This window comes from Myiozetetes cayanensis, unplaced genomic scaffold, assembly GCF_022539395.1.
Source record: "Myiozetetes cayanensis isolate MyiCay16 unplaced genomic scaffold, myiCay2020 scf1, whole genome shotgun sequence".
NCBI lineage: Eukaryota > Metazoa > Chordata > Aves > Passeriformes > Tyrannidae > Myiozetetes > Myiozetetes cayanensis.
Window position 1 is genome coordinate 137,043,576 of NW_026086604.1, and position 25,801 is coordinate 137,069,376.

The following is a 25,801-nucleotide window of genomic DNA, read 5'->3' on the forward strand; positions in this document are numbered from 1 at the left end:
TCAGATCCCATTGCACTATTTTTGTCTTTCCTTTATGCAGCCTATTTACTGTGGAAAACTGAAGATTTAGTGCTAAGCACTTGTTAGCTTCCAGGCAAATCAATTTCCCCTAAATGAAAGAGAATTTTCTTAACTTTAAATACATGTCTCTCTTTTCTGAACTTCATCCTCAATGGATTCACTTTATAGATTTCTTTTTTTTCACTAATTAATTCCATTGCCATTTATTTTCCCTCAAAGAGCCCCGTGGCTGGTTATCACAGAAGCAAGCAGAGTGCAATGAAGTACATTTCTAAGGAATTTAGGTTTAGTGATTTTATGGACAACAACCTTCACAACAGCCTTTTGAGAGCAATCCCTACTCCAATCAGAAAGCAAAGTTTTGCTCGGGTGCTTGCTGCAGTTCCATCTCATGTTTTAAACAGGTACCCACAACGCTGCTCTCTTGTCAGGAGACAAGATTCAATACATCCTTTTCAAGTGTTAATGATGATCAAATATATGGTAATAAGTACAATATTTCTCCCAGGAGTAGTAAAGTAGCTGAAGTAAAATGTTTGTACTCAATCTAATGACATCCTGACAGTGTGTGCTTATTCATGTGTGCAATGTAAAGAAAAGATTTGTCAATCTTTAATGTGCAGAGTACTGAGTATTAGAAAGAAATAAATTAGGTAAGTATTGCACAAAACAGGAAATGTGCCATCTATAGCTTCTGATCTGGATGCAAACTTGAAGATCTCCCCACACGCAGTCATTTGTTCCACAGATGAGTTTAGCACCCAACTGAATGCCAAACCAGACCAGTGGGCTGCCCTGATTGCATTTGCTCCCATCAGCAACTTGTTCTCTGCACTGGAAGATCTGGCCATAGTTGGGTAAGTTCCAATGACTCCAGTGGAAATTTGCAGGGACTTTATTTGTACAAACCTTACCACTGGAGCAGAGACTTAGCGGAGCAACACCTCAAAAATGGACATTACTTGGCAGTAAATCTCACCCCACCCAAGAACAAGCCACAGGGAGGTGTAACACCTGCATAGGGTGTTACATCGGGTATCCCAAGGCATAAGAGCAGTGGTGGCAGATTTGTCCTCCTAAATTCCTGCTGTTTGGCTAAAAGTTAGGCACGCCGTTGGAGTGTATTCCAGCTAGGAGACAACTGGGCAGGCAGGGGTGAATCCCTCTATCCTAAACCATGAACTGTGTAGTCTGTGCTGTCCCTCACAATGAACGAACACACCAGGTGTCTGTTTGTTGGAGCTGCCTACCAACAAATGTAACTGGGATTAAAACATTGTGCTTGTTGCAAGATACTAAATAAAACCAGCCATTTAATAATACCAATCCATTTTAGTGTAATAAAATACATCAGCTATGGGATATTTTATGAAAATGTTTAATTCAACGGTTTCTTTGGAATGTAGTAGTCATAGTTTGGAAATTTAAGTTACAGTTCAGTTCTATGTGGTTTTTTTTTTATGCTACTCAGTGTCTGAGAATACAAATGTCATTTAAAGTTAAGGCTTCGCTGTTCATTTTGAAACAACAATTTACAAGTGTTATATTGTCATAGAAAATAAAAATTTCTGTAAAAAAAATTTGCACAAAGTTTTATGATGGTACAAAACATGAAGCAATAATATACCAGTAAAATGAAATCATTTTACTACTGAAGATTTTTATAGTTTTTCAATAAAGAAAAAAATATGTTATTTTACACTTTAAAAATTATGAAACAATCTAAAACAATATAAACTGAACATTTTGTAACACTGCCTTTACAAATTAATAACTTTATAAACATATAATTCTTTTAAATATATTTATCAGTGCAAGATACTTTTCAATGTAAAGTTGCAGTATCATTTTTCCTTTATTGGAGGGCAACTTTCATTCTATTACCTTCAGAGAAATCAAATCTTCAGTGCTAGATCCTCATTATCATAGTAAGGTCTGAAGAACACAAAGGAGATGTATTTCTTTTTATATTCACTATTATCAGTACGTTAAAAGAAGGAAAAAACCCACCAACTACCAGCATTTCTGTTCGAATAGATCAAGACCAAGAGCTGGTCCAGAATCCATTGAAATCAGTGGGAATATTTCAAAAGGTTTTGGGTTTGGGCTCCCCAATGGGATTTTCTCTTCAAGGCAATATAAAGATATAACTCTTAGTCAAGTTAGTGGACTAGAAGTTTTTTCAGCTAAGGAGAGCAGGCCCTAAACTCCTGACTCACACAGTGGTGGTGTGCTGAAAATAGTTTTGAAAAATCCTTTTTTCTTTGGGTTAATTAACTAGCTGCTGCAATACCTTTATGGACAAATTACAGTGTTAGAAACCAATGAAAATTCTACCTTTTGTGAGTTAGTCACTTGGGACATCTCATGGATTAATTTTTAGGCAAACTTTCAGGCCCTAGGTGCACTGTTTCACCTACTGGAGGACCCTAGATTGAGAGGCTGGGGAGGTAACTCTTCCATGAATATAAGGTTTGATGACCTGAAGTGGGTGTTCAGATTTTCCTGATAGTCATTGCCTTTAGGACTCCTTTGAAGTAGCAACTGTCCATTTTTTTTTCTCTTGGATCTTCCTTTAAAATATTTTCAACTTCAAACCTCAATTTTTACCTCCAGTTTCTGGGCTACTGGTGGATTTTCTACATATTTCTCTTTTTTATAGCTCACGTTGGTGAAATTATATGCCTCAAAACATTTAGTTGATAAATAAGGGTGGATTCTGTTGCTCCTTGTAATTCAAGGCTGAATTAGCCCTTCTTTATCCTAATCCTGGACAGGATATTTCATTGCTCTTCTACAAAAGCAATTTTGGAAAAGACTAACTCAGAAAGTCCCAATCACTTCCCTGACTCTACTCAGGAAATTCAATGATGAAAAACATGCATTCAGCACTTTGGTAGGATGTTCCTTTACCCATGTTTGCACTGGGTTTATCTGCTGGTTGGTAGATACCCAGGGGAAGGTGGAAGCTGCCTCCCCATTATGGCTGTGTTGTGTGCAGGTCACTGCAGAAAACCCAGGGGCTCCCCTTATGAGAGGAGTGATCCCCCTGCTCCCTGGTCACCTCCTATGGACCCCTGTGGGAAACATGCTCTTGTTTCTTTTTACCCTGTTGGACCAGCTGCCTAGGCTGCTGAATATTATTTGTCCAATAATATCTGCCCTAAAATATTTTAAAAATTGCCACATAATTGTCAAACACATTTTTTTCTGACAGCTTATAGTACTCAGTTCACTGAATTGGTCACTGTCTACACTTCTGGTCAAACAGAAACCTCCTGGTATGAAATGCCAATTGGATATAACGTGATGGTAAGAACATACCCTACATGCACTGTGGGATTTCGTTCTGCCCTCAGTACCCACGGTAAGCCCAATTAGCATTGATTAGCATGAAAATACATGTACACTGAGAGAACAGAACTCTGAGTTCAGGTAGGGGCAGGAGGAGGAAAGTTTCTCATTTTAAAGGCAATCTTCTCAGTAAGGGAAGCATTTTCCCCAGTGTAATTAACAGGCGAGCTGTTCAGGATAAAAGACATGTTTCATGACATCAGGAAAAAAGATACTGTCACTTTATGCTGTTAAGAAGAAACCCAAAGTTCTACTTTGGAGGATAAAGTTAAGAATTTTCCCTTATTTTTTAACACAAACTCTAATAAAATCCTTTGCCACTACCAGCAAGTTAAAGCTGAAGTTTTCTTTCCTTGGCAATGGCAAATGCTTATGCAACCTACTCAGAGAGACAAAGAGAGAAAGAGAAGAGAAAGGAGAGAGATTTTACATTTGAAAATACATTCTATATGAAAGAACAATAAAAGGGGATATTGCAGCTTTATACAAAAGGGTCAAGAGACGTGAAGTTGAAATACAGAAAGCAGAACAATCGAGCCAGGTTGTCAAATCTGATTAGCCCTTGCCTTGTTGAGGCTGTTTTCTTACACTAAAATATACTTTTCTTTTAGTCAGTGAGCCATCAGAATATGATTAAAGACAAGGGCATAACTGCAGAGAAGCTGTAGTCAATGTTAACACAATGAGAAGCAGTACAAACAAAAAGGCACTTGAGAGGACATACACTAGCCAGTGCCAAGGACTTTTTTTGTTTCATTTTTAGGCAGTACACTTGGTTACCAGTTGTGTCTGATGATGGCACATACTCTTTTATGGAGTTCACAAGCACAAAATTTAGTACAACACTGAAAAACATCAATAAAATTTGACTGTATTGCTTCGTAAACAGAGCTGACACACTATACCGGTACTGATGCAGCAGTACTTTCAAAAACACCCTAACCCTTCTTTGCCTATGCACAACACGAGCAATTATACACAAATACAGGTGCAGAAGTCCACTAAATTGCTGTTACTCCAATATTTTCTGGGCACTGAGCTACAGACAGCATGTCCTTCCAAAGGACCCCACTGAATACATTTTGTGACAGCATCTTGGATTTTGCACAGTAAAACCAAAATTATCCATTAACGGAAAACAAAAGAGAGGGAGAGAAAGAAAGACAAAATGAACTATAAGTCAATCATACTTGGTCTCAACACCAGCATTCGATTATTTCAAATAAAACCAACAGAAAAAGCAGACTGTACATGATTCAGGTTGTTAACACATATTGTTGTCCATGTTCATCGGTTACACACTCATTGAAGCTCCTGAGAAAAGCTTGGCTCAGTGTCATCAATGCACTTTTCAGCCTGTACAGTAAAAGATCAACAGTTCCCCAGCACGACCGAGCTATGTCCTTCCATCCCGATTCAGATTCTCTGAAACTTCTCCAGTCGCTTTATACCTTCATGCTTCCGAGTATGAATTCTGTGTGTTTAGTTTATCTTTTTTCAGTTTTACACCATCGACCAGTTCAAAATTATAATTCTCCAGTGCAGACAAGTTCCTCTCTGACATCCCATTGTGCCAACAGGCACAGTACAGGACAACTCCACAGATGGCTCCTAAAAGCACGCCGAGTGCACTCATGGCTATAATAGTAATAAGGATTGGATCTAGGGTCTTCAGGACATTGCCTGGTTTCCTGGAGATGTTGTCATCATAGTCCTCGCCCATACGGTATGGAGGTGTAAACCCTGAAATGGAGTGAAGAATTGCAAAATTTTCAGAACCAATCTTAGTTAAAACTTTGTTTGATGAATTGGAATTTTTGAGAAAGAACATCACTTTTTATTTGACCTAAGTTTCTACATAATTTTAAAACCTAGCTTCTTGGAGGTAGTCATAAATAGCTGAAAACTACAACATGGCCCAAATAGTTGGTGATATTTTCCAGACTGTTCTCCGGTCTTTGAATTTGCTGCCTATTAGTAGAGGTCTGATTCTGCCTTGGATTAAATAGGAGTCTTAGGAGCGAATAACCAGGCCTTTTGATTATGTTTTACCAGATTGCAGTATTTAGCTCAAAAATATTAATCAAATCCTATTCAGCTCAGTGTGAGAGTTTACAGCCTAAGACATTGGTAGGGAATGTCCAGCCATTTTGCATCCTTTCCACTTCAGTGACTTTAGGATTGGATCTTGAAGTGGAAATAGTGGCAGAACTGACACAGAAGAGCACTCTGCCCTCTTGTGTAAAATATTCTCTGGTATATTTTTTCCCTCAGCCCTTTTCATTTATGAAAATGATCCAATAGCAGTTAACCCTGTAATTGTTGCAAGAAAAGCCCAAAAGTCTTTTTGGACAAACCTTCTTTCGCTGAAACCAATTACAGCAATGCCATTGAGTGTAACAGAAAAAAATTAACATTGCCTGAAAAATGCAAATATATTTTATTATTGGGACAATATGACAATTATGATCCATTTAATGATCCATTTACAGCTATCATCATTGAAAATGATAATGCTTTGCTAGACTGGTCATAAAATGGTATTTTCACCCAGGTCTGTGAAACAATTAGCCTGAAGAGTTTTGAGCCCAATTACTGAGGCATGGTGCGAGTCATAAATTGTAAGATATAATCATAGGGCTTTCTACATCAGTGGACAAGCCTTCTAGATAACAAAATATTGAGGAGCTAAAAAGGGTATGCATATATATGTATATAATGTAACAAATTGTGAAATATAAAATATACAAAATATATAAAATATATAAAATGTGAAAATATATAAAAACAGATATAAAATAAAATAAAAAACATATATTATATATAAATATAAAATATATAAAATGTAAAAGGTTTGAAATAGGTAAAAATAATAAAAAGTTCATAAGATTATATGACATAGAAGAATAAAACTATTACTTCCTTCAAATAAATTTAAGCCTTCTTAGTGTTTGGTCCAGATAAATCAAAACACTTTAATACAACATGCAGTTGAGAGAGCAAATCTCTAAATAAATGAATAGAATGTAGGAATTTACACAAAAAAACCCATGTTAAAATTAATTCCCTACTAAAAATAACGCAGTTTTTACCTGTTTGATTAATATCTGGCTCTTCTTCTTCAGTTATTTCATTCTCCACATCAGTTGATTCTAATGAAGCAAAAGAATTGACATTGATTATTAGGGTTACAAACACTGATTGACTACCATGCTGGCAATAATGGTATAGCAGATTTTCCTGTGTCAGAGCATCATTATGGTGGCTTGACAGAACTGTTCATTATAATGGGCTCTGCAAATTAATGGAGGAAAAAAGAAAGATTAAAAAACTCCTCTCCACCCAGTCTTGGCACAGTTTTAGTTATCAGCAGGGGTTTTCCATGCCTGGAAAAGCGAAATCAGTGTGATGAATTAGCATCTCATTCACTGTATTTACAATTTTGGAGCCCAATTCCATAGCACTTCATCAGCATAGGCATAGTTAATCACAAGAATAGTTTCACTGACTACAGTGAGACCACTCGTGTTTGGGTTTCAGATTGAGCTTTTGGATTTAGTTTCCTCAGGCCAGAAATCTTTGCTCAACATTTTGTTTGAAAAACCAAAACATGGGAAGGTAGGAAAGGAGTCAGTTTCCTTTCTCATTTTGGAGCCAGGTAAGTACAGTCACTGTGGTCCCAGCACCCTTCTTGGCACTGAGGACACTGCAGGAGGACCAAGCACTGTGTCCTGACTCTCTTTCCTGCTAACTATCACTCTGGTGGCATTTGATGAACCCCAGAGGCTGGACTGTGTGATAAAAAGAGATTGTACAGTTTTCTTATCCTGCAGTGAAATTACCACACAGCTGAAGGCTGTCATGTTACCCTTAAATGGATGTCAGCTACAAAAGGTGAGGAGCACCCTCTATTATTGCTCTCAGTCATGTTGCAAACTCACATGGCAGAAGTTTATCTTCCTAAATCTAATAATTTCTATTCCCTCTTTTACATAAAAATAATTGCTTCATCTCCACTGTGAAGGACAGCATTCAGTGCTTGTGTTTATCTGGGGCTGCTGCTGCCAAATTACGTGCAGTATGCAATGTGCATATGATCAGCAGTGACTGGAATAACCCAAGACTGGCCAGAAATAAAAGGACTCAAAGAGCATCTCAGGAATAGCCTGGCTCAGATGTGGGAAAGGCCATGTCCTAACATTACTTTGTGTCCTGCATGTCTGGGAGCTGACGACTACAGCAAATGAGCCACAGCAAACTCAGAATGACAGGACAGCAGAGGACAGAGCAGGGGCCATTTCACCCTATCTGCTTATCCTGTAGGGACTTGAAATGGTCCTTTAAAAAACAATTTAAGTAGGTTTGGTAGTAAGTGACGTAAAAAGGGTGAAGAAATTAAATTGGATTTTGAACATTAGTTAAAACAGGGAAGAGCATTAGGAAAAGCAGAGAAATTTAAAGAGGGCATCAATATGAAATACAGATATGTGAGAATGTGAACATGATGCGACCCATGTCAGGAGGATGCCAGTTCTGATCCAAACCACTGCCATACTGAGGTGACACCAGTGGCACTTACTATGAATAAAGCTATGGGCTGAATCAGAATGTTTTCAGTGGAAACCTTCCCATATAGCTAATAATCATCTATCCCTTTCTCAGAGAAAAAAGCGGCATCAAAACAAAATAAATAATGTTTTGGATGAGAATTCTCTATGTTCTTGTTTTTTACACTTACTTCGGCAATCCTCTTGTGCTACGTGATTGTCAATTTTAATATCATCCACAGCAATTCCTCCAGTTCCTTTTCCAATTTCTCCCTCAATAACCACCTGGCAAAACAAGATAATATTAACATTGTTTTCATGTTAGCACACAATTGCAGCTTTCAGGATTTCTTAATTAGTTATTAACACACATCTTCACCTGTCATGATGTCACATCTACATGTGCTTTGTTTGTGGCCTGAAAAATCTGCACTGCCTACCTTTATGAACTTATACATGCAAATGTAAATTTATATACTGTCATAACTTCATTACAGACTTCTTCATCAGCAAAAACTGTGGCAAAGAGGCAGCTTTGTGACTGATGATAAACAATTTCTAAAGTATTTATTTGGCCTTTGATAACAAATTGCTTGCGTCACTGTAATCTGAGATACCATGAAATATTTCACTATTATTAGTCACAGCAAGCCACCTCATCTGTAGGTGTAATACTGTCTACACAAATCCTTCAGTGACATCTTTTGCTATGGTGCATAAAACATGACCTCAGCTCCGGTCGTTCGGCAGGGAGCAGCCAAGCTCACCTGGTAGTGCTTCACGGACTTGTGAAGAAGAACACGTCCTTCCTTCCAGTAGTTTGCCTGGTGCCCACTCAGGGTCCACAGCACCTGGTCATATTCATCCGGCTTCTGGTACCGCAGTTTGATCTTCAGGGTGCCCACGTGTGCGCCAGACATGTGGTACCAGAAAGTCATGCAGTGGGCAGAGTTCTGCGAGGAAATCACGGGGCTCAGCAGTCGGGCGACTTTGCCTTTCTGGCTTTCATCAGCTTGTGAGTAAATGAAATTGCCATCTCCTACTGTGACAGAAGGACTGCGTTAGGAATAGCCACCAGTTTTAATTTTCTTTGTTAACACAAGAATCCCCGACCACCCCTGAACATTTTGCTTTCTTTCCATGCCAATGGGTCAAGCATCACAAACAAGAGAGTCAGAGTGGGTTGTTTTGGGAGCTTTAGGAAGGCTCATATGCTCTAGTGAGAGTGCCCTCAAGATGTTCAGAGGGCTGGAGCACCTGACCTATAAGGGTAGGCTGAGAGAGCAGGGGTTGTTCAGCCTGGAGAAGAGAAGGCTCTGGGGATACTTAATTGCTGCCTTTCAGTAAGTAAAGGGGACTTATAATAAAGACGAGGACAAACTTTTTAATAGGGCCTATAATGACAGGATATGGAGTAATGGTTTTAAACTAAAAGAGGGTAGATTCCGACTAGACATAAGGAAGAAAATTGGCGGGTGATGAAACACTGGCACAGGTTGTCCAGAGAGCAGTAAATGCCCCATCCTTGGGAACACTCAAGATCATGTTGGAAGGGGCTCTGAGCAACCTGATCTAGTTGAAGATGTCCCTGTTCATTGCAGGGGAGTTGCCCTTTAAAGGTCCCATCCAGGACCCAAACCATTCTGTTATTCCATCATTTCCTCTCGCCATCTCCTGCGCTGTTCACTGGGATGCTTTGTGCCAAGAGTGAGCTGTAACAACACGCTCACTACATGACACACACAAGGCATTTGCTTTTGCTCAGGGAAGGAGGCAAAAGCCTGTTTGGTGTGACAGCATATGCTCCATTACTCAGCGTGCACCTCCTGAAGGCAGCCAACACTAGGCTGGCTAAATAAAAGTCCCTGGGGCCTACTCTACGGTAATTGTGCAGAGAGTTATTAAAAAACCTCTTTTTATAGTAAACTGTACTTGAGAAAGCAAGATTAGAATGAAGAGAACACTGAAAGATGAAATGGCTTTGAATAGCCATGGTCAGAGATCAGAAACTGAGATCTAAATAGTGTTCCTAAATAGAGTCGCAGGTGGTGTCAGACTTACACCCTTGATTTTTGTAACAATATATTGGGCACTATATACTTGTAAGCTGTTTCTTGAAAGAGTAAGATTATGGTTGGTACTTTCAAAGAGCATAATGGATTTACACATGTTGAAATCTGAACACCTTATAACCCTAACTTGAAAAATTACTTTCTTAATCATTCTGGGAGAGAAGTACGTGGGAGTGTGATTAGTTTGGTAACAGAAAATTGCTTAGCAAGATACTGACTATAGAGAAGTGCTTCTGATTTACACAGGCCAGGCATTCATTCCAGTTAGCTTTTGAAGAGATTCTTTGCAGGGAATTATGGTGGAAAAACATGAAGTTCATCCTGGTGTGTTTAAGAATAGACTGCAAGTGCAATGCACTCACACAAAAGGATGGAGACAACATTTATTGACATTGGTACAAAGTTATTTTGAGAGTAGGAAGGAAAAAAGTACTAATAAGAAATACTACTTCTCATATGCTGAAGTAAGCGTACACTTCTCCAATGCTTATACCAAGTGTACATTTCTCCAGTGTTTATACCAATGCTTAAACAAAAGAAAATTAAAAAGAGGCAAAAGAAGATGTTTTGCAAGGGTGGTCTTTAATCAGCATTGGCCTTTGTTTATACATGATATTCTTGAACTTCATGTGAAATAATGTATAATTGATACTTCTGGATTGCAATGGTATAGTCGTGCACCAATGAAGATGGGAAGATGAGCACTGTTACTCTGGGAAGCATAAGAAAGGTAGTAAAAGGTGAACCAGGAACAAAGAGGAATGGGATAAACCCAGTGGGTGGAAGAAGTGGGCCTAATAAATGAGAAAGGAAAATGTTTCTAGTAACATGAGACAAGGATGTTTTGTTTGGATTTTTCTGTGGGCAGTTAGAGGCATCCTGCCCAATATGCATGTCGAAGCATCTGGTTTTTGAAAGAATTTTACAGGGAAAGAGGATATTAAATTGTCAAAAAAAATTATGCCTTTTTTTTTCCCTCTGTCTTATTGCAGTAACATCTTGTCCAACTTCTCAAGCAGGAGTGGTTATATCTATATGCTCTTTCCCACTTTGCTTCTGTGCACAGAGCAGCACAACATGTGCAAACCTCATCAAAGAATGGTAATAGGGAAATCCAGAGGGAAGAAAAAAGAAAAATAATCACAGCATTAGGATGAGTGTCTCAGTTGGAAGACCTAACACTGGCCAGATTTAATCACAACATGTATAATTTGAAGTGACATACAATGTATCCTGCTGTCTTTAAAGAACTGCTGTTGAAGATGACTTTTGTGAATTTTCTTCAGCTTTGTGCATATGGCTGAGAAAAAGATGTGTCTGGGAGTTCCTCAGTGTGGTTCTCCCAACACATAGGGTGGCCTTGCTATGTAGTGGTGACACTGAGGGTTTGTTTGGGACATCAGTGTCACCCAGACCGCTCATGGTCTGCATTCACATCCACCCTGCTCATTCTGCACCTGCTGGCAGGTGAATGGCAAACCTGGCAGGTGAAGGCACTCTTTAAGGAAAATTTTGGAAAATATTGAAAGTTAGTGCAGTAGGAGAAAAAGGGGCCTGTAAGACTTACTAAAGCTACAGCTCAAGGGACAAATAAGTTTTCTGTGATAGAAGGGCCCAGGGGAGACAACAAAATCTCTTTTGAAGAATATAATTTCTTCATCTCTTGACTGAAGACAGGTTCAGTCTCTCAGTAATCTTTGGTGGCAAAGTGCAGATAGCTCTCATTTTCAGAATATTATTGCAGAGCTGGGTCAGGAACCCTGTCTTCATTGTCTTAATTAGAGCTTTACTTATGCATGCCTTTTAGATTTTGTCAGTCTCTGGCTAACATAGCTTTTAACCTCTTTTCAATGTCAGATCCTACTGAGCCATTTCACTTTACATCAATTTTTCCACCATTACAGCCTTCACTTCAGCTAACTGCATTTAGTTAATTTGATACCATTTATTTGTACAATGCCATTTATAGTCAAAGTATTACAAGTTTTTTTTTTTCCCTGAAACTACTGTACTTGTCTTAAGATTCAATTGAAAGTGTCTCAGAATTTAAAAAGTCCAATTTTGTCTAATTTCCTTGTCATTCTCATTAGGCAAAGGGTAGCAGAAGTGGGAAGGGGGATTCATCTCAACACATTTGATTAATCTGCACATATGCAAGCGTGAACGCTAGAGTGAGAGGCTGTGCAGGTCACACAGTGCCCTCCCTTCTCCACTACCCTGCAGCATATTTATTGCCTAATTATGCAGAGCCATGAGTTAGATACTACAAAACAAACCAATCAATTTCCCAGGGCGATATTTCTGGAAAAACTGAGTGCGAGCAAAGGATGGCTATAATCTCCAACTCCTGCCGGGAAGGAGAAGGGCATGGTAATACATCCATCTGGGAAGTTTCACTTAGAATACCTTGCTGTGGTGGGTAGTCCTTCTAGCCACAAACAGGAATAAAGTGGGGTTTGTTCATGGCTGTATCAGTTGGTACAGTGATATTTGCAAAATATTTGTTTGTTCAGATATTTTTCTACACCAGATTATGGTTATCCAAAGGCAACTCAGGGGAATAGCTTCAGTTCCTGACAATAAATAATCTCTATTCCCCAACAGAAAGTATAATTACAGTCAGCTGTAACTACCTATAATAAATTAGGTGTCCTACAGAACCATCTTTTTGACTTTACATACTTTAGCTATAATATACTTTATAATACACTTCAGTTATAATTCTCTCTCCTGTCATTTTGGAAGACATGCTGGTATTAAACAGAACAATCTCTTCCCATGTAAAATGGCTAAATCATGAACTCATGATTACCTGTGTGGTCTTGAATCGGCCCGGTTTTGCTGGTCAGGATTGCCCACCTTAAATCCACCTGGTTGTCGTGCTCCCAATGGCACAAAGTCTTTTGGGATCCCCAGCCAAAGGCACAGTTGAAATTGTATAGTGGTAGCTCTGCAAAGAAAGAAGGAAAAGGGGGAACAATATGTGGTGAATAATTTTGCACTTCAAAACAAATGTATACAATTGTCCATTAATGGAACCATTCCTCCTAAACTCTGAGAAGCCATAGCAAGACCATCCCTCCTGGGAAACAGATGAAAACCTACTATTTTCTGCAAATTATGTGATTGTTTCCTGTCTCTTTATGACCCATATTTTAGGATTTTTTTTGTGGTTTAGATTGATTCTTCTGATTTGCCCACATTAGCTGCTAACCACACTGTAACATACATGACTCACAAAAAAAGATCTGGCTTACCTATCAGATACACTTTCTGGTACTTCTTTGCTCTGTAATAGTGCAATGTTTTGCAACCACTTGCAATGAGATTTGGACAAAAATTAGACAAGACAGAAACATTAGTGGAATGTCCTTGGCAAGGGAAGAATTTCGGGTGAAATCTACGTGGCTTCAATAAAGGAACTCATTCAGCACCTTCCAGACAGTTAAGTAGGCCCACAAGATGGCAGCATTGAAATGGACAAATTGAGAGGGAAAAGGGACAAATGTGGCTGATTGCCAAATGAACTCAAAATAAGCTTCAAAACAAGCTCTGCATAAAACAAGGGAAGTCTGGCATTATGGTCAGGATGAGATCATATCTTGTCTTCAGCTCCTTTTCAATTCTGCCCTAAGGTTTAATACATAGTAGCTTATTTTCTTCAACAGAACTTGGAATTTAAATGGAAAGATTATATGAAGATAGCATATAAATCCCTTGCATTTCTTATTTTCAGAAGCAGTTTGAAATCTTTTGAGCTTTCGCTTCCCAATGCATTGGTGTGAACTTCTATCTCACCTTGAGCAATGACAGCTCCCAGTAGAGCAATACCATTCCCACAGCAATGTGACCAAATCTTGGAGTCTTTTCTCAGGCATGACTCACGCCTTATTAAAGGAATAATTTTGGTTTACTTTAATGTGATGCTTTGTGCAAGTATGAACTAAGAACAAAGGACTCTGTGCTCCCATCAATATCAGCTCTGGGGTAAGAACTGTGCGTCTTGCCCATTATTAATAAAAAACGCCAGGAAAGATAATGCAACCCCTAGAATGAGTTTGTTTATTGTGGGAAAATAAGGAGAAATATGGGAAGTGTGTTGAGACCTGTGGTTGGCCAGATCTTTGAGGTGGAGCTCTTCCAGTCTGAAGAAGCAAAGACCTGCTCCATGTAGTGAACTGCCAGGGAAGACTGCAAAGGCTTTTGAACTCACAACCCAGATTTTAATGGAAATTAAACTAGAATAATCATTTTATCAAGACAGAGAAAACCTCAGGTGAGTAGGTTGAGACAGAATGGATATAAAAAGGGTTCATCTATCATTCTCTCCTTGCCTGCTGTGTCCTTTTTTGGCAGGTCCTTGCTCCCAGACATAGTTTTAACTCAGCTCACTGTATTCCTGCATTGCAGCCACTGTGCCCTCTCTCCTCCTGCCCCTAGAAAACTTCATTCTGTCAGCAGAGAGGTCTGAGCACGGCAGTTCCTGCGCCCTCTCCTCTGCCTGTCAGTGCCTTGGCTGTGCTGGGGCTCTCTCTGCACCGAGCCCTCATTCTTCACTCCCTCCTTTCATCCTCCCCATCCCTCCTGCCTCCCCCCTCTCTCCCGCTGGCCTCCAGAGGGGTCTACTCCACATTGTCACGAATGCAGCATCCTAGCTGGGAACAAATGAATTAAACAGATAATGTCTGGCACAGGAATTCAATGTGGAGAAAAGATGTTTCCTGGAGCACCCTAGCCCTTTCTAGGAAAGAGGCAGATTGTGGTGAATAATCTCTCTTTGGGCTCAAAACACTGAAGAAACAGAGCTCAGCCTAAGCACACGAGTACAGAAAGGCAATCCATTATGTCTCTTTCTCCAGTATATGTTTTTTTTTTTTCTTCTAGACAATGGGGCTAAGATCAAAGACATTTGCCCAAAAGGGGACATCTGAAAATCAAGGGGAGTTTTTAAAGAAATAGAATGACATTGCAATGAATTAAATGGTTTTAAGATCATGAAAAATAGCCTTTCATTGTCAAGGAGGCCTAGGGAGAGCTATATTGCATGGCTTTGACATCAGAGCCATGAGACAGAACTTTAGAAAAGGTTTTAGAAAACGTAAGATAAAATTAATCTTATTAATCCCAGAGGATTATATCATGCAAAGCTAGTGATAGCCTGTGTGGTATTCAAACCACAGGAAAGGAGAACAGTGGTAGATAGATCACATTCATCTGAAGATATCACACAGCATAAATGAGAACACAGCATAAACAGATTGAAAGGACTAGTACTGTTCAACTCTGAATAAAAATAAATAGCAGAATGCACAAGAGAAGTATGTAAATGAGTGAAGAATCCAGAGAAGAAAGAATACAATATTCTGTTTTCTCCATTTCATAGCCTAAGAACTGTGAGATGCCCATTGAAGTTAAATGTGGATCAAAGGAAAAAAATTCTCACATGATATGAGCAGTACTTGCTCCCTCAAATGCTGCTAAGGCTGAACACAATTCAAAGAGAACTGGGCACTGAAATGAATACGGAAAATATCCAGAATTTAATTGTTAATTTTAAGTGGAGGAAGTGACAAAAGCCTTTTGCTTTATGCTCTGAGGACAGCTCTGAACACTGGGATTAGAAGGAGACTTTCACAGCAGAGCTAAATTTCACAGCCCCATCTAATAAATAGTTTCTTACACTTTCATTTGAAATATATAGTCCAGGAAATTGGCATAGAGCCTAAGTCTGATATGCTTTGGCCATGCCTGTGTTCCTTGGCTTCAGACTCAGAGACAGCACGGTGTAGCATAAAAATTAACTTGTTTTCCATGCACGAGTTTCCACTGAAACCAAAAGAATCTGACCAGTAACCTGCTCTCAGTTAGCCATTCCTTGCTAGGTTCCTATTGTTTTCTGAAAAGCGATTGTGTTAATATATTCCTTAGACAATCACAGCAGTGGGATTGAAGGTCAAAGACAAGCCATTTCAGAGTGCTCTTACTTTATGGGCTCCTTAAACATGCCATCTCTTATTGCCTATTCTGATGTCTCTTCCAATCCTTCTCCTGGGGACCCATAAAAAGAAAGACAGACCTGCTAGCCAATTAATAAAGGACACTTGTAGGACCAGGATAGGTTCATTAAGGTTCAGCACGGACAATGGATCTGCCCCAGCAAAAGACAGACTAGTTCAACACTTCTATTAAAGGTCTCAGGGGGCTGATACAGTAGCTCACAGCAAGCTTCAGGCAATCTGTGCTCTTTGTCCTTGAACTACAGCTTGGAAGCTCTGGTGGAAGGAAGGAAACTGGGGACAAGTAGCATTTGTTGTGCTCCCTCTGCAGCACTGGCCCATTCCTCTGCTAGGATAATTCTCTTGCCAATAGGTGATTGATCTCTTGGTTTGTGTGTATTGAGAGGATGAAGAAAACCAGCTATTATGTAATCATATAGCTCAGACAAGAATCTGAGAGGGAGGTGTGACGAAATCCCATATGCCTTTTTCAAGATGTAGGGTACGTGATACTGAATTAAAACAGATTTATCCTCTCAAAAAATAACCAACAGCTGTACTTCTTGACCACATCTTGCTCACAGCTGGGACCATTACTGCACGTGAACAAGAAAGTAATTTGAAAATCTAGTTGAGTGAGTTTCTTGCAAGTCCATCAATCTTCTGTGGCCCACGGACTTTGACATATTTTTATAATTCCTCCAGCAAGAGGCAAGAAGGAGCAAGATGGCATTAAAAATTCTATGAAAGTTCTCTTATAAGATGCTCTTGCCAAAGGGTAAATCAACATTAAAATAGGAAATCGCAAACATAATTTGGACCACTTCAAAGTAGTATATGGGGTTTGTCTCATATTTGCATTTCACCCTTTTATACCACTTATGCTGGCACAGAATTGCCTTAAACGACAGTAAATGATAACTGCTTTAATATCCCTTTACTGATGCAAAGTTTCCCCACCATAAATGAGAATCAGACTGTTTTACCTTTAAGTTATTTCTTAGCATAGATTTTAACTCAAGATTTCTTAGTTACATTTTTCTGACATAGCTGTTACATGTGCAAAAAACAAGGTACTCTACTTCTTGCAACAGTCTGCTTTACAAAGGACTCGACTTACACACTGAGAGCATATACTGTAAATGAACAGCTTGCTCTGCATGTAAATAGCTAGGAGACAAGCATTTTAAATAGTCCTTTAGAATTGAAAAAGATGTGTTCAAAAAGACTACAAGTTAGCAAGTCTTAAGGCTGAGGCCTGAGAGGTATTTACCTTGACAGACAGATTTGTTAAAGGCACCTTTTTAAGTTTGAGGAGGAAAGTAGATCTTCTCTTAAAAAAAAAAAATTCCAAACCTTAAAACATTTTTAGCAGTTTGAAATCTCAATCATTTTTTATTTTTTTTTTCAATTCAATCCCCTAGAAATGAACTCTAAAAGTTGCCTTGATGGAAAGCTTGTTTATACATGGAGGCTTTCCAGCTATTTGCTCTTCACTGTTTCCATAGTGTATGAAAGCTGGTTGGAATGGGATAATCTCAGGCTTTGACACACGCAAGCACGTTAGTCTGGGATAACAAGATTAGGGGTGTTTGCAGGCTTGAATGCAGGCAGTAGGGCAGCGATACATGGTGTTGGCACCTATTGCAAAGTACCTGTGCCATGGCAGGTGCTGCTACCGAGGGGGTTGGTCAGACTCTGTCCCTCCTCACTGTGTCACGAGCTGCTGTGGCCAGCACTGGCGCCGCGTAGCTCATGCAGGGTTACCCACTGGAGCCTGCAAACTTCAACTGATCTGGAATAGCTCTTTGGCTTGGAGTTCATAATTTACCTCACGGTGCATTAGCATCTTAAGGTAAACCAGGCCTTAGAAGGAATTAAGGCCAAAGCTGAAGGTTCAGTCCTTGATATGTTAAATTCATACCTTGTTCAGCTTGAGAATAGCTGAATGAGTGCACTTATCCTCAGGCAGCTGAGGGCCAGGGGCCCCCTGAGCAGCCCTGTAACTTCAAGGGCAGTTTAAACTACATTATTTGTAGCTGACACAGCAGACTCTCTCCCAGCTGCGTGGCCCCTCACTCCAGTGTGCTCCATCGTGCCAGCCAGGTCCAGCCATGCCTCTTCAGCAGAAGGAAATGTTTACACCACCCCCATGCCAGGAGGGGTTTCCCCATGTTGAGGGAAATTTCTGTCTGCCCCTTTTTGGGAGTTTTTTGGCTGGTTTTCAGTGAGGGATTATGAGGCAGCTGGAAACCTTTATGTCTTAAACTGGAGATTCTGGAAACCTTATTCTTATTTATTAGCGTCTGACTGATCTCTATCTACGATCTTTGTAATGTGCTGCCATGTGGGAGCCTGGAGTTTGGGATGTGAACTCTTCCCTTATTCCCCGGAAGGAAATGGTTCCTAACAGCACAATGCAGGGAAGTAACATTGGCATACTTTGAACAGAGCCCCAGAAACTCCTTTAAAAGAGAAAAATCTTGGCACATCACGGAGTAAGCAAAGGTGGTGCAGGAGGGAAGTAAGGAGAGAAATGAGTGTATTTTAATCTCTGGCAGTAACAGCCAAGAGAGTCCCACCCAAGCCAAGGGGATTAAACACAACCTGCAAACTCAGCTTGCACTAGAGAACAGGGAGCGAAACTGTATTGCACAGAGGCACTTTCTAAATTTATAATTTGCTTAAATGCCAGAAGATACTTTTAAAAATTCCTGTAAAGAAATCCTTAATTTCATCAAAATAGAAACCTAAAAGATAATTTCAGACATAAAAAATAGAGTGCTTTCCTCTAAATTCATTGCACAGAATTCTTTCTTCCTTAGCATTCCCCACCCCTTTCCAAACTGTGGGATCAGCAGCAGCCTTCCAGCCCTTCAGCAAGGCTGACTGTGGAAGAGCAGGGTGGAGAGATGTCCCATGAGGGTGGGCCAGTTCGCTGTTGTCCTTCTCATTGTACCACAATCCCCCTCTGCTCATAAAGCAGGGTAGAGCTAGAAATAGTGTATGCTGACTAAGCCAGCTGGATGACCCTGGAGACAAATTTTGAGGAGAGTAAAAGCATTGGCCTCTGCAATATCTGGATGCAGAGGCCGAGAGTGGGAACAACATCTTAGCTAAGTCAGCTCTATCTCTTAGTCAGGTCGACACCATCACTGTCCTGTAGGAAACTTTTGCATTATTAGTCCCTTTCTTTCACTCGAAGCAAGAGTGGATTGTTGTCACATGGTTGAGGAAACAATGATAAACACCAACCCTGTTAATAAATCATTTGCAAGGCTGTGCCTGACTGTGCTTTAATGGAGGAAATGGGAGTAACTGCAAACTGACTTCTACCGCTCCACAGTTATGTTGCAAAGGATTTTTAACTGGTGCTCATAGTTTTTCAAGTTTCGCTTTTCTGCCCAAATCTATCCTCTCCCCCAGTTCCAATAAATCGTAAAGAATATTAAAAAAATGTTATGAAAGCCATGGAAGCAGCAAACTAAGGAATTTAAAAGCTGCTAGTTATTGTGTTAAGTAAAAGGACTCGCCACAAGTGACAACTTGGTTTTCCCTTTTCAAGTTCATGGTAGTGGCTTATTTTGAGAAAACTTGCTAGAAAACAATATTGTAAAACTGCCAGTTCTCTGGTGGAGAAAACTGGCAAACTTTACTTGTCTTAGTTTTGTAAAACCACGGATATAAATAGTGAGTGGGCCTGCGCGGCTCTGTTTTTGTTTTCCCGGAGTTTGCAAACACACTTTGTGTCACTGACATGCCACATTAAAACAGTGCACTGTGTGATTAAGTTAGTTTAATTTTGTCAGCATTTGGCATTTGCTGATGCAGAAGGAAATCTTGTTCTCTGCTGTGTCTACATGTGGATGAAAGGAATAAAATATTTACTGTACAGAGCTAAGAGACCAGATGCTTCTTTACTTCAGAGACTTTTAAGGAATGGGAAGTCAGGAAGTGCTGCAATTCATTATTTTGTCTCTGGCATGAAATTTGGGTATGGAATTTATTACAGTTTTAATAAGAAAAAAGAATTCTTTTTTACCTGGTTGTAATGTATTGTCAATTACTGTTGGCTTTTCTGTATTCAGCACTGTAGTCCCACCTGGAAAAGAAATTATGCATATCGTGATACATGGGACACAACAAAGGACACAGCAGTCATTAGGAATATCCTATATATAAACCTGAAATATTGCCATCTTTATTAGACATGTAGGTAACTGAGTATGTGAGCTTAAGCATGAAAATATGACATCAAAGGTCTGGTTTCCTTTATCAAAAAGGAACACGAGAACTCTTCATTAAATAAACCTGTATATCTCTGGAGCCCTTGCAAACTCCAACTAAGTAATCTTCACCATGTCCCTGTGGCTGTCCTTGGTTTATAGACACAGATTTGCTCCAAATGACACGGGGAGTCAGTGACTGATCTTTATGGTACCTCCTAGGAGTCATTATTGTGTGTGTTTACTCATGACATATTGTTTCTCATATTAGGGACGTGAGGTCCTCCACTCCCTGCCATACTGGTTCCTCCCCAGTTGTTTCATGTGTTGTTTCATAACTGTGTTGTGAGACCAGCTCACAAGAGTACATGGGAATTGCCTGACTTTAGGATCTAACCTAAGTCAGGTCTTAAAGTGGAGGAGGAATTAAAGACCTCCCCTTTGTCCTTTTCTTCAAGCAGATAAACAAGAGGTGAGTGGGATCATGGCCCTCTCCTAAGCTCACTAATTGTTGTTTTTAAAATACTTGACTTTTTAAAGCAAGCCTCATATTATTGATAAAGGAAACAAAAAGGAAATTAGCACAATTATAAATGCGCAGTGGGGTGCTGATTACCAGTCAATGGTTCCTCTTTTCTCCAGCAAGCAAGTGCTTAAAGCATTACAGAAAGGATGACTATGATGACTCCCAATGAGAATGAATGCCCAAGTTGTATCAGCTTTATGTTTGTGAGAATAATCTGATGGGAAATGCTATAAGCCACGCAAATAGAGTAGCTCTGTATGGGGTCCAAATAGAGCAGGAAGGAATCTGGCCTACAGCACAATTACAGTTAATTGCAAGGGAGGCTTCACTGTGATACTCACATATGGGCAAGTGCTGCCACGAAAGCGGCTCTGACAGTCGTACCCACGAGAACGTGGGTGCCACACTCGCATTGGGAAAGGATAAAAGGGGGTAAGGCACCAATGAAATCCCCTCTGCACTGCCCTGATATCCTTAATGGGCCACAAGGCTTACATAATTGCCTTCTTTGCATTTTGGCGGAAGAAAAGTAAGTTTACAATTGATTTATTGGTTAAATCAGTTCTGTGCATTTTAGTGTTTTAAGTAACTTCAAAAGTACAATGCAGTGTTTCTCCAGTGTCCAGAGCAACTGGGCACGCACTGCCTGGGGTTTCTAGGTGTTGTAATAATAAATTATATTAAAATGTCTGCACCTTTGTATAAGTGCAATGTAGCAATTTTCAATATTAGTACTAAAATAGGTTCAGTTCCCCAAAAGAGTTAGTGCTCAGAAAGGTCGGTGGCTGTTCCCTTGTCTTAGAGATTATAAACTGCTCCATAAGCACAACCTGCAAAAACTGCCATAAGGTTTTTCTTCTGCTCAATGAGCTTTCCCTAAGAGACATGTTGGACGCATTCCTGAGCTCCTTGAAGTGCAGAGACTGTGAGTGAACATGGAAGGTGCTTGAATAGATCTCTCCCCTCACACAGACTCCACCTATGTGAAATATGCCTCTACCTACTGGGCTTTGCCAGACCATGTAGGGCTTTGCAGGAAGCCCCAGTGTTTCCTGACCTGGCTCTTTCTTTTCAAAAAGATAAATAAATCACAATGTTTAAACACTGAAAGATTTCTGAGTTACCTTAAATACAATACAGACTATTTTATCAGACTCCCCACATGGCTGTTTTCAAAGGGAATAAGATTCATCTGGGACACTGATCTGAAAAGCAGTGACGGTGACCGTGCACTGCCTTTTCCACTCAAGACTTGTTTTTTCAATTTATGATTTGCAACATGCAATTACAGGAGACATTGACAAAACTCAGAAAGGACTGATGCTGAAACTGCACTTTTATTAGTATCTGCTGTCTGATGTTCTACTTGGCTCTGTCCAAAAACCAATCTCTTACCTAAGCTTTCCCAATGTCCTCTGGGACAGCTCTTGCCAGATTTTAATACTATTTTATATCATGGATATAAGAAGCAATAAACATTTATTAGATAAGCCCATCAGGGAGCAGTGATGAAATAACTCGTGTTGCTGCATCTAAAAATAAACTCAATTAATGTAGATGTACAGATCTCATCAAACAGACCCAGAGATTTGCAGAACAAGTGACCTCCAAGAAGAGACCAAAGGCATAGAGGTGCAGTGTCAGCTCTCCAGAAGGACTAGTGGTTCTGTGCAAAAGTGTGAGGATATGAAACCTAGAAAGCTTCCTCTGTTCCAGATGCAGACTATGTTATGTCTCCCCCCCCCCTATTTTTCTGCTAGTGATGGCAGCTTGGAGAACATTAGCCCCTCTGTGGCTGTAATGCATTGTTGGTGGAGAAGCTCATGGAAATATTTCTGGCAGTGTGAGTATGTGTAAGTATGCTTTGATGAAACAAATGTGTTTTGTTTCTCTCTGGGAAAGGTTTGAGGATGAGATTTGAGTCCTATACTAAATTTTAGGTAGGGAGCAGATATGTAAATCTAAACAATATTTAGAGTTCTTTAATCTCAGACAATAAACCCCAAAAGGTTTGCCCAGCTTTTCTCTTAATAAGAGAGAGTTTGATTAGGACATTTGATTAGACACAATTCCTGCTACAAAAATTGCCCTCTCTTCCATCTAGTCACTATTATTTGCTTCAAAAATTACATAGCTGAGAAAACAATCAAAAGTATTGTCATATGTAAAAGGCAGATGCCCATGTTTTGGCAGCACTGACAGTACAAACTGCATACCAATGTCCATTAATGTTGAGTGATTAAATCAGTGCAAACATTTAGCTGTTGATGGATATGAGCTACAATGAAGCTGCAATGGAATGAGGATGGTTTCTGCACCTGTCAGTTGGTAGTCATCACCTGTGCCACTGTGACAGTTTGCCTGGTCATCATCACACTCATCCACGGGCTTGCCTTCAGAAACGGTCGGGACAGCGGTAGGAGCTGAAACAAAATCCAGTCACTCCGTTAAAACACGTGCTGGAGAACCAGCATGCAATTGGCAGTAACATCTCCATGAACACCATATGCTGTCTTCATGTGTTGTATCTGAGGATTGAAGCAACTCTGCCTTGCAGGTTAGTTAGCATTCCTATGGAACAGGGAATATTTGTTCTGACTCCAGCACTAAGGCTCTCTGATATATCTGAGATCAGGGGGCAGCAAAGCTCTGGACTGCCTATTCACTGGCTGATGAGTGTTTATTGCTCCAGTGAAAGAGTGGTAAGGCAGAATGATAATCCTGGGGGGGTTGTGTGGAGGGTAGAAACCCCATCATTTTATTGCTGGTCAAAGTGCCTGTCAGTGGGCCTGTGTAGAGGAGCAGGAAGGGCGCATGCTCAAGCTGGTAATTCTCCAACACCCACCACATTGTTGAAGAAACCTCTCTGCAGAACACATGTAAGAGAGGAAATGTCTGAGCAGGGTCCTGGTAACAGTGGCAGGAAGGCATTGTAATGTAGAATCACTTTGTGCTCAACGAGGAGACCTGAAAGGAGTTTCTTTTGTTTTTTGTTGAAGTTATAAATAAGACATCGGTGATGTCAGTCATCCCTCCCGGCCACCTGCTTGCTTCTCAGTGGTGATGACTTTCCGGTAGCTGCTGCCTAACCAGTAAAAGTCTGAATTTTTTTGGTACAATTAAAGCTGCGGATTTGTATAAGATGCCAGAAAACACATCTACAGCCTAGTATTTGCAAAGCATACCACATCTGGAAAATCAGAATACAGAAACTTGGTGTTGTGTTTAAGTTTATGTTTTATGCCGCACGTATAGTTCCCTGACTCAAGATAAGCACTCTTGGAATGTGATCCAGGCTTTTGTCTGTTCTCACCTACTGTTATTTTCATTAGTCATCTTTTTCACTCATTGTAAGCTATGCAATAATGCATGTCTTTTGCAGATTCTTCTTTTCCCTTCTACTGCCCCCAGCTCCTGCTGGCCACACAAGATCACAAAGACTGAGTTTTTGGCCTGAAAATGTCAGGAGAGGTGGTAGTTTTTGAAGCAGCTATATCCTGGGATGCAACGTGCCTCTTTAAGACTCAAACCTGTGCTATTCAGGTTTAATCCACCTCTAGTTAAAGAAACAGTTCTGTATCTATTATGAATTATGCAGAGTATTTGTTCCTCACATTGCTATAAATAACCCTCTAGGGGGTCCCTCTACCTTTCCAGTTAAGTTTCTACCTTGATCTTTGTGTCCCCACATAGCCTCAAGCTTGCCCACATCTCTGCCATCATTCCATATACGCCCCTCTGGGATGCTTCAAGCACACAAAACTCGCCCTTGCTCATTAGTGCTGGAGAGCTGATTTCTACTCCTCTCTATGCTAACCTCCATGCTTCTTTTCTCATCTCTTTTCTTGCTCAGTCAAGTGACTTCTCTTCATTCAACTCCCTCCTTAAGATACAGTTAAACAACAAAGTTTTCTTATTATGCTTCTCCCATGGGTAAATGCGAATTGACCTCACTTGTGAGGTCACACGGGTGACCTACAGGTGAGCATACATCAAAAGTACACCACAGAAGAAAGACAAATGCAAAAAAGTGTCCCAGGGAAAAAATCCTTTACTTGCTTTTGCAGTTTGCCTAAAAGCGGTCTCCTCCATCTCACTGAGCATCTCACTCCATCTCACTGTGTCCTTGTCAGGTGATCCATAGACTCACTTCTTGATGTCTAGGTGGCTACAGGAGCCCTGTGGCTGAAGCACTTTGCCCACAGGTTGTTAGTTTACATAAGGCAGGTGCTGGGTTTTCTTTTTTCCTGAGCAAGTAGCACAATAGTCTGCAGGAACTAAGTATTCCCACAGGAAATGAGGACTTCTTGCAGGAACTAAGAAGTATTTCCAACCTCTCAACTTTCCGGGCCAAGTAAAGGCATACTTATTCAATCTGGCCTTCACTAGAAAAAAACAACACAGAACTCCTCAGTTCTCACAGCAAATGCCTCCCACACTTCCCCCCTTGGGAAGAAATGGTGAGAAAGGAATGGAGGCAGAGCAGTTGCTTCCATTCATCTTAGGAGCCTGTCCCGCTACTTCTATATGAGGTGTTATATGAAACCCCAAATAACATGGTTTGCTATTCAGTGTGGTGTTAAGTTGGGTGGTTTATAAGCCTCGCCACTGTACCATCACCCACCAGACAAAATTGTGAAATTCATATAGTGTTGTCTGTAGTTATCTATAAAGGTAAATAATTATTGTTTATATAACAAGAATCAAAGCTGACTTCATGTCACAGTCCAAGGATAATTGTCTAAACTTTGCTTTTCCTGGTCTTTCATCTCCTATATACACTTGCAAAACTGAAGTTTGGTAAGGAACAAAGAGGTCCCCTTTACCCCCAAAAAGGAACAGCACAGACACTGTCTAGCCAAGTGATCTTTGCCCACCACAGTTTCTGGTGTGACTTTCAGGTCCTTTGAAGGATAGAGGGACATAATTGCTATATTTAGTGCAAAGCTCCCTGTGCATTCCCAGAAAACATTTCTTACAGGGCTCTATCATGGTAACATAAAATTTAAGTTCCTGTCTTTATTCTCTCCTAATAGCTCTATGATTCTCAAAAGTATAA

At 40.1% G+C, this 25,801-nt stretch overlaps 1 protein-coding gene across 4 annotated transcripts in view; it reads right to left on the reverse strand.

Annotated features, from left to right (window-relative positions):
- Positions 1-1,383: 1,383 nt before the first annotated feature.
- The window catches only part of NRP1 (neuropilin 1), a 113,193-nt gene continuing 88,775 nt past the window's right edge, over positions 1,384-25,801 (reverse strand). Inside the window, exons 12-18 of one of the 4 annotated variants that reach the window (XM_050332309.1) lie at positions 23,082-23,165; positions 20,033-20,092; positions 12,807-12,944; positions 8,690-8,961; positions 8,114-8,207; positions 6,468-6,527; positions 1,384-5,118 (exon numbers count right to left, since the gene is read on the reverse strand). In XM_050332309.1, the coding sequence (XP_050188266.1) occupies positions 4,829-5,118; positions 6,468-6,527; positions 8,114-8,207; positions 8,690-8,961; positions 12,807-12,944; positions 20,033-20,092; positions 23,082-23,165 (998 nt within the window). In that variant the 3' untranslated portion in view covers positions 1,384-4,828. Of the gene's footprint in view, positions 5,119-6,467; positions 6,528-8,113; positions 8,208-8,689; positions 8,965-12,806; positions 12,945-20,032; positions 20,093-23,060; positions 23,166-25,801 lie in introns of all 4 variants that reach the window. The other 3 variants (XM_050332319.1, XM_050332297.1, XM_050332286.1) reach the window with 3 other exon arrangements.